Source organism: Berghia stephanieae, chromosome 4, assembly GCF_034508935.2.
Source record: "Berghia stephanieae isolate SIO BIC M18660-M18661 chromosome 4, UCSD_Bste_1.3, whole genome shotgun sequence".
In the NCBI taxonomy this organism is placed as follows: Eukaryota; Metazoa; Mollusca; class Gastropoda; order Nudibranchia; family Aeolidiidae; genus Berghia; species Berghia stephanieae.
In genome coordinates this window covers 36,002,319-36,010,458 of record NC_088363.1, presented here as the reverse complement: position 1 = coordinate 36,010,458, position 8,140 = coordinate 36,002,319, and the positions used below count along the sequence as shown (strand labels likewise).

General features: G+C 36.8%; 1 protein-coding gene across 1 annotated transcript in view; it reads left to right on the top strand.

The window, feature by feature from the left end:
• The first annotated feature begins 1,495 nt into the window (after positions 1 to 1,495).
• Positions 1,496 to 8,140, top strand: part of LOC144971755 (uncharacterized) — a 77,445-nt gene continuing 70,800 nt past the window's right edge. The window contains exons 1-4 of the mRNA XM_078912828.1: positions 1,496 to 1,592; positions 3,043 to 3,197; positions 4,775 to 4,941; positions 7,028 to 7,151. Coding sequence (XP_078768954.1) covers positions 3,144 to 3,197; positions 4,775 to 4,941; positions 7,028 to 7,151 — 345 coding nt within the window. The 5' untranslated portion in view covers positions 1,496 to 1,592; positions 3,043 to 3,143. The remainder of the gene's footprint in view (positions 1,593 to 3,042; positions 3,198 to 4,774; positions 4,942 to 7,027; positions 7,152 to 8,140) is intronic.

The window sequence follows — 8,140 nt, the reverse complement described above, 5'->3', positions numbered from 1 at the left end:
CACTCTCACTCCCGTCACAGGTATGTGGTGATGCTAGGCATTTCTAAATTATGCCCTTCTGCCACGACATCAGAAGATATCGTCGATAAGATAAATATGTGCGGCTATGTGGTCTAGTGGTATGACACCCGCTTTCGGATCGGAAGGTCCTGGGTTCGAGTCTCGCGCTAGGCGCATAGTTGAGTCCTTTGAAAAGGCTCTTTACTTACATTATCAGGTGTAAAATGAGTACCTGGCCGTTCACAGCGTTGTCTTTGTCCGAAAAATTGTAATATCGCCTATCAGGCGCCATGTCCCGTCCTACATGTTAAATGTTGCTTTTGACCAGGGACCCCTTGTAAAGCGCTTTGAGCACATTTAGTGGATATTGCGCTATATAAAGCTCAATTATTTTTTTTATATCGTCGCCTATGCATTCCATGAAGGAATATAGATCATTCATCAAAGATGTCTGATGTCAACAGGAATCACCCATGTTGTCCAAGTGAGCAAATTGGGGATTAATAATCTTGCTCAAGGAAAAATAAAACGAAAATGCCTGAAGCGGGGGCTTGAACCCGGGAGCTTCCGTGTCACAGTGCGATACCTTAACCACTCGGCCACTTCGTCCATACAAAGCTCGAAAAATAAAACGGCAGAGGACGTCGGGTGCTTGGTATGGGTAGGTCTTGGGGCTCTTCTCTTTATTCTTAGTATTTTGTCCGTGCCCGACGTATTTATCCGGAAGACGGCAGAGGACGGCAATGCCGGGTCGTCGGAGTCAGTCTCCGGTGTAGGTTAGCCGTAAGACAGATGATGATGTCGACGTTCCGGATTTTCCCTTCGTCAACAAAACGACATGAATTCGCATTAACTATGTCATCTTCTCATCTCTTACTAGTCTTTAGCGTGTTCATTCCTGGTGTTTTGTCGACCAAGGGGAAACCCGAAACGCCCAACTCATATGTATTCGTTAATTGAATTGAAGCTTCAATTCCATGCAAAGAGTCTTTTAAAAACTTGAACTTTATAATGCGCAATATCCAATAAACGTGCTCAAATCTCTTTACAAATATTTTAGATTTGATCTTTTACCTCTTAGAGTAATATCTATTTACATATTTATATCCTCTTTCTTTAATATATTTTTCTATTTCCTTCTTCATTTATGCATTCATATATTCAATTTTTGTTAAATTATCTATGGTTTATGTGTTCATAATTTATTTTATTTTTTTTTATAAATTATCATTAATCTATTTATTGTTTATTAATGTTTTGCGTTGAGCCAAAATTCTCACAGCATCCGCCAGCCGGATATATTGTACCAATACACAAATCTATGTTTAACCTTGAATGTGTACAGTTTGATTGATATAATTTAGTCAGAACTATTGATGAAAATGACCGGCTAAAAAAGATGTAACAAAGAGCTGGGTGACATCAATTTCGTTCCTTCTATATTTATTCAGTGGACTGGACGGACAGGTAATGGAACTCATTTCACCACAACAACGAACTGCTGAAATATGTGGTGGACGAGAGTGAGGTTGAATCCAGTTATGATGACTACGAGAGTACAAGGCCTAGGACAGCTATCACTAATATCTGGGGTAAGCTTTCTCCTTTTTAGGTTTTATCACCAAGACTAGCACCACCACTACCATCATCATCATCATCATCATCATCATCATCATCAGCAGCAGCAGCAGCAGCAGCAGCAGCAGCAGCAGCAGCATCTTCATCATCCTCATCATCATCATCAATCATCATTATCATTACAATCATCATCATCATCATCATCATCATTTACGTCGTCGTAGACATCTGTGCAGCACGTTATGTAAAAATGGAAGATGATAAAGAGGAGTCCTAGGAGCTGGGAGAGGAGGAAGAGAAGGTAGAAGAGGGAGGGGGGAAAAGAACAGAAAAAAAAAGAAGAAGGGACATGTGGAGGAGAATGAGATCGAGTTTTGGGAACAGGAGGTACACGAGAAATTGGAAGAATCTGGGATGAAACTGGGAAAGGATGGATTGGACAACTATCTTGACAAAACAGATTCCACTTCCAATCTCAAATTCCAATCTCAGAAATTGTCGGTACACACGGCAGTGTAAAGGATGAGGACCAGAGATGTTAAAAGAGGGAAGACATGACAACTGGTGGCGATACGTCATCAAATGTGGCTAGTGAGAGGTCGAGTGTCGCCATATTTCTTGATATGTGAAACTATGGATGCACATTATTATCGTTTCTATTCGATCATTTTGATTTGATCTAGATTACCCTTGATTTTTTTTTTTCGAAAAATAGGGGGGGGGGGCGGGAAAGGTCGGATTTTCGCTAATACACTGAATTAGAAGCATTACATAGTACTTTTACTTTAATAAACATTGTAGGCTGAGCTCCATTAAATAGGCTTATTGATGCTGTGCATTTAGATAAATACTCACAACATCCGCCAGCAGGATAGAACGTACCATCACACATTGCTTCGTGTAACCTTGAACGTTTTTTAGTATGATCGATATCATTTAGTGAGAAGTAATCGTCAGAATGTCTGTCTAAAAACAGCAACAAAGAGTACTTAGAGATAGTGTGCGCTTGGCTGAGAAACTCACAACATTGTCATTCGGAAGTATAACGGACCAACACACAAAATGCGAAACCAATACCTTTTATAGATTGTAAGCGTTTGGCTTAGAACATCACAATATTGCCATCCGGAATTATAACTGACCAACAAACAAAACTATGTGTAACCTCAAACGTTTATAATCTGGTTAATGCAGTTTAGTGAGAATTACTCATAAACGCAGATGGCAAAAAGCAATAGCAAAGACCTGAGTCACGTCAGCTTCATTCTATCTATAGTCTGGATAATACAGTTTAGTGAGATTTACTCATAAACATGGGTGGCAAATAAAAAACAATAACAAAGACCTGTTTGACGTCAACTTCACTCTATCTATATCGATAACAATGATAACGCCAGAAATGAGACATCTGTGATAGGGGCCAGATTATATGTCCATTTTGACGTCTTTTTGTTCAAATTTCAGGTATTGTCAGATTTACTACAGCCTATTCTGTAGATCACCAGGGAGGCGCCACTCTGGGTTTGCCAGGGACGGGGTCATTTGTGGACGAACCTAACTTGGACATGACTCGAACCTTCAACCCAGGCGTTGTGGATGGCGATACAGTCAGGTTTTGGGTAAGTTTAACAGTGATTTTGTAATATGCAAATCTTTGGTTATCGTAATAATAATAATAATAATAATAATAATAATAATAATAATAATAATAATAATAATAATAATAATAATAGTAATGATAATAATAATAATAATAATAATAATAATAATAATAATAATAATAATAATAATAATAATAATAATAATAATAATAATAATAATAACAATAACAATAATAATAATAATTATAATAATAATAATAATAATAATAATAATAATAATAATAATGTTACTGTAGTCGTTGTAGCAGTAATAGTAGAATAAGTAGTAATAATAGTGTTTGTTTTTTGTTGTTTTGTTTTGGCAACATCATTAGCTGAAGCATCAGCAGAGTGTAATAATGTAGTGGTAATAGCATTGGCAGATTTGAAGATGATACAATACCACAACAATTTATATTATTTTCTTCAGTGGGAAACGAATAACAATAAGGTCCTGGCCATGGCTGGGTCCACTACTCGTTAAACAATGAGCCCGAGAAATAATTTCATGTATATGTGTTATCTAATAACCATTAGGAAAGGTAGGTCGTGTGGTGTCAAAAAACTGGTTCCTATCTAACTGGAAGTGTAAAGCCACTCTTCAGTAGGACTGGATACATACCTTGTGTAATTCAACTTCTGGTGTAGAGTGATGGAGTCTTATTTTCTATTCTAAATATATATTGATCGTCAACAAAGATAATCCATGCTTGGTCTTTTACACCCGGTAATCCTAAGAATCTGCATTTACATCCTGTTACATATATAACCAACCTTTATGTAACAAATTCATTATTAGTACTCCGAAGGACTGGTTACATAGAGAGCAGCGTGGCTCAGCAGTACGGTCTTTGCATCTTACCCGAAAGGTACCGAATTAGATCACATGCCGCTGCGTTGTGTGGCCTTGAGCAAGTCACCTCCCCCTAGCTCAATTTGCGGACTGCACTGCGGCTGACGCCTGAGTTATTCCAGTCTTCCCTTGGAATAGACCCTAGAGAAAAATTTCCCGTATGGTTTCAATAGATGGAGCTTTATTTATACACACTCCCAAGGATCAAGGAACCAAAAGAGTAGAGAGTCTAATAGCAAGACATTTCCTCCCTGTTCTGTACATTTTGCTCATGTAATATGTGTCAGTCCGTGACATAATCAGTCGGACGGAAAAAATTTTGGATTTACATTTTTTGTGTGGCATTTTTGAAAGAATATGCTCCCCAGAGCATTTTAATCTTTATTTGAAGTAAATCGGTTAATTATTCATGAAGTTATTGTCAGATGTATGGGAAAAGTATCCAAGCAACTTTTCTCAAATGTCATACTTTTTCAACTTGACTAGCTGTAAAAATATTTAGAAGTGAAATTAAGCTTTGATATATCTCATAGATGTACAAAAAGGGTTGATTTAATCATTTATGACAAGAACTCATTTTTGATAAAAATTGACATTCTAACTTAACTGGGCAATATCTCAGTTCAAACCTTTTCGCCATCCGACTGATTATGTCATTCACTGTAACATATATCTGGCGTTTTTTATCCCCTACAATTTCCAGGTGAGGTCATATGACCTGAGAGACTTTGCCTACTCTTACGTGGAGTCCATCACTGTTCACATTGATACATCAGATCCAATCATACAAAATCTCTGGCTGACCAGCCCTGGTACCAATGACTACACACAGCTTTATGTCCACAACAGTCTTGACCTACAATCTATGACGTGAGTACACTCTGTACAGATTCCTCTCTTCCTCCTTATTCCTCAATTCTTCCTTATCTCCTCCTGATATTTTGAAAACCAGCAAAAACAAAAAAAAACTCTTTGTACATAGTAATCTTGACCTGCAATCTATAACGAAAGAAAACTAATTCCTTCTCATGTTGAGCTTTAAAATTGAGCTTTTATATAGCGCAATGCCATTTACAAGGGGTTCCTGGTCAACAGCAACACCTTAACATTTAGGACGGCACAAAACGCCTGTTAGACGATATTACAATTTTTTGGGACAGAGACAACGCTGTTAACGACCAGGTACTCGTTTACACCTGAGTAGGTGAGAGAATGTGAGTAAAGAACCTTTTCCAAGGATTCCACTATGCGCCGAGTGAGGCTCGAACCCAGGACCTTCCGATCCGAAAGCGAGAGTTATACCATAAGACCACATAGCCACATATCTCCTCCTGATACTTTGGTAACCAGCAAAAACACAAAACTCTTTGTATATCTGCAATCTATGACGAAAGAAAACTAACTCTTTCTCATATGATGACCAGGACTTGTAGCAATGACTACACACAACTCTTTGCCCAGTTGCCTGTACCTGCAATATATGACGAAAGAAAACTCCACTCTCCCACCTTTTCCTTCCTTACAACTGACACAGTTACACCGGTACCTGATCCTTATTTTCTTAATTTGATATTTTCAAAAATATAAAATTGAGCAACTCAACTGTCTTCGTCCTCATCCTCTCTTGTTCAATGTAAATGTTGTTTGAAGCAAGCGAGGGTTCACAGCGTAAAACGCGTACCTTTGTGAAGAATATAGGTTTTAAAATTGTCCCAACTACCGGGAGCCTCTGTGGTGTAATGACAGCGCGTCTGACCGGCAATCAGAAGGTCTGAAGTTCAATCCCCAGTCGAGGTAGACATCTTTTGGGGGGATGTGTTTTTTTTTTTCTTGTATTTTTCTTTTCTGCTTTGTCTGGCACCTTTTATACATGCTTGTTCAGATCTTTAATCAATGACGAAAGAATCCCCCCCCCCTCCTCTCGTGGTCTTTTCATTTCTTACTACTCCTGACAAGTGAGATGACTAGACCTTATACCAATAACTATACACAACTCTTTGTCCATAGCAAATTTGACCTACAATATGTGATGTTATGGTTTTATTATGCTATCTAATTAATCTTCTTTGTAATGGTGGAAAAAAATTGCTACAGACTCTTCCAGCCTACCTGAATATGTCCCATCTCCACGGGACCCCGACAATTCTACAAATTTTGCATCTCCAATCACAAAATATTTCTATGAATGTCTCAAATTCAGGTAAATCCTGCATATTTTTGTACATTTTTTTCACTTGTCAGACATTCATTTGTGTCTACCAATAAAATTCTAGTTTTAGTTTGAAATTTCTGTTATTTCTCCAGAAATATTTCCATTGCTTCAGGATTTTGGGGAAGAATCTCTGGTTGATTTTCTAAGCCTGTCTTCTCGAGCTCTTCTAATTTTTTCCTTCGAGTCAAATGGTTTATAATTTTGAAAATGAATTGAAGAATCCTAACAATTGAGTCACCTTAACGTCTGTAAAGTGTTAATGGAAAATGTCAAGTAGAAATGCTCTTAGTGGTATATTTGAACCTGGTATCTTTGATTGATCATTTTTTTTTAGTCAAACCAAAAGTTTAAAATTCTGATACAAATCAGGAAAATAGGATTGATAATCATTTCACCATGCATTCATTCTGATTTTTAAAAATCAAAAAACTATCAGATATAGGGCAATACATTTTTACCAGAAGGAGATGTTAAAAAAACAACAACATTATTTTGCATGTAAAATTTAATATCATAAATTTATTCCTATTTCAGTTAAGATTGTTATGATTCTAAAGTTGTATCGGTGCGATAAATTGATTCTTTCCTTTTGATATAGATACTTGCTGCGCTCTGGCCTGTAGGATATCTTACTATTACACCAAATAATAGCCTTCAATAGAAAAAAAAAACTACATTGTGCATCTTGTATATTTTTATTTATCTCTTTCAATATAGCAATGTTAAAATTCTGTCCGATTTCAGTATCGAATGGGATGCCTATGACTACCATAGCGGTATCGATACCATTTTCTGGCGCCTCTACGACAACTTCACCATTGTAGACTATGACCACGGTTACGCCCAGCCATCTAACCAGTATGCTTCAGTAAGTCATAATAATATAATAAATGATTTAAGTCAAAGTGATACTAAGCTACTAGAACCTGTGGACTGTACAAAGTATTAAAGAAAGATACATATTATACAGCTTCAAAAAAAGATCAAAATACCAAACACGGAACGTTTTGAGCTCAAAACCATTCTTCAGCCAACAATAAAAAACAATGAAAACATAAATACATTACGAAATGCCCTCGATTTATTTATTTTTTTTTTTTTTTACTTTTTAGTAAAACGTTTATGTTTCATTATTTTTGTTGTTGGCTGAAGATAGGTTTTGAGGGCGAAACAGTCTGTATTAGGTATTTTCTTTTTTTGTTGAAGCTGTTATATTCATTTTATTATTTATTACTTAATAAATAATATCTAACCTTCCACCTCAAAACGAGATGATTTAGATAATATACCAAAAATTGAATTGATTGTGAAGAAAAATATGAGTCACATAGTATATGCAAGTCTGACATCCGAACCCTTTTAAGGGTTTGGTTTAACATTGTTGTAATGGACAATATTTTGCGTCATTTCTTTTTTAAAGATTTCCATTACAGCAATGAGCCCACAAAGAATTGGGTAATCAGACCTGCAAATAAGTGCACGTCGGTCACAGTGCATTAACTTTCCTTCGTTACTAACTTATCTTTGTATCCAGGACAAAACTGGGCATTTATATGGCGCAATATCCACTATACGCGCTCAAAACGCTTTAACAGCAACGCAACGTCTAGGACGAGACATGGTGCTTTTTATGCGATATTATTAAAAATTTTCGACGGAGATAATACTGGTAACGGCCAGGTACATAATATTTTACATATGATACGCGGAGGAAATGTGAGTAAAGAGCTTTTTCAAAGGACTCAACAGTCGTCGCTCAGAGTGGAACTCAAGCCCCGGACCATCTGTGACAGCGAAAAAAAAATGATCTTGAGCTTTTATATAGATAGAATGCAGTTGACGTCACTCGGATCTTTG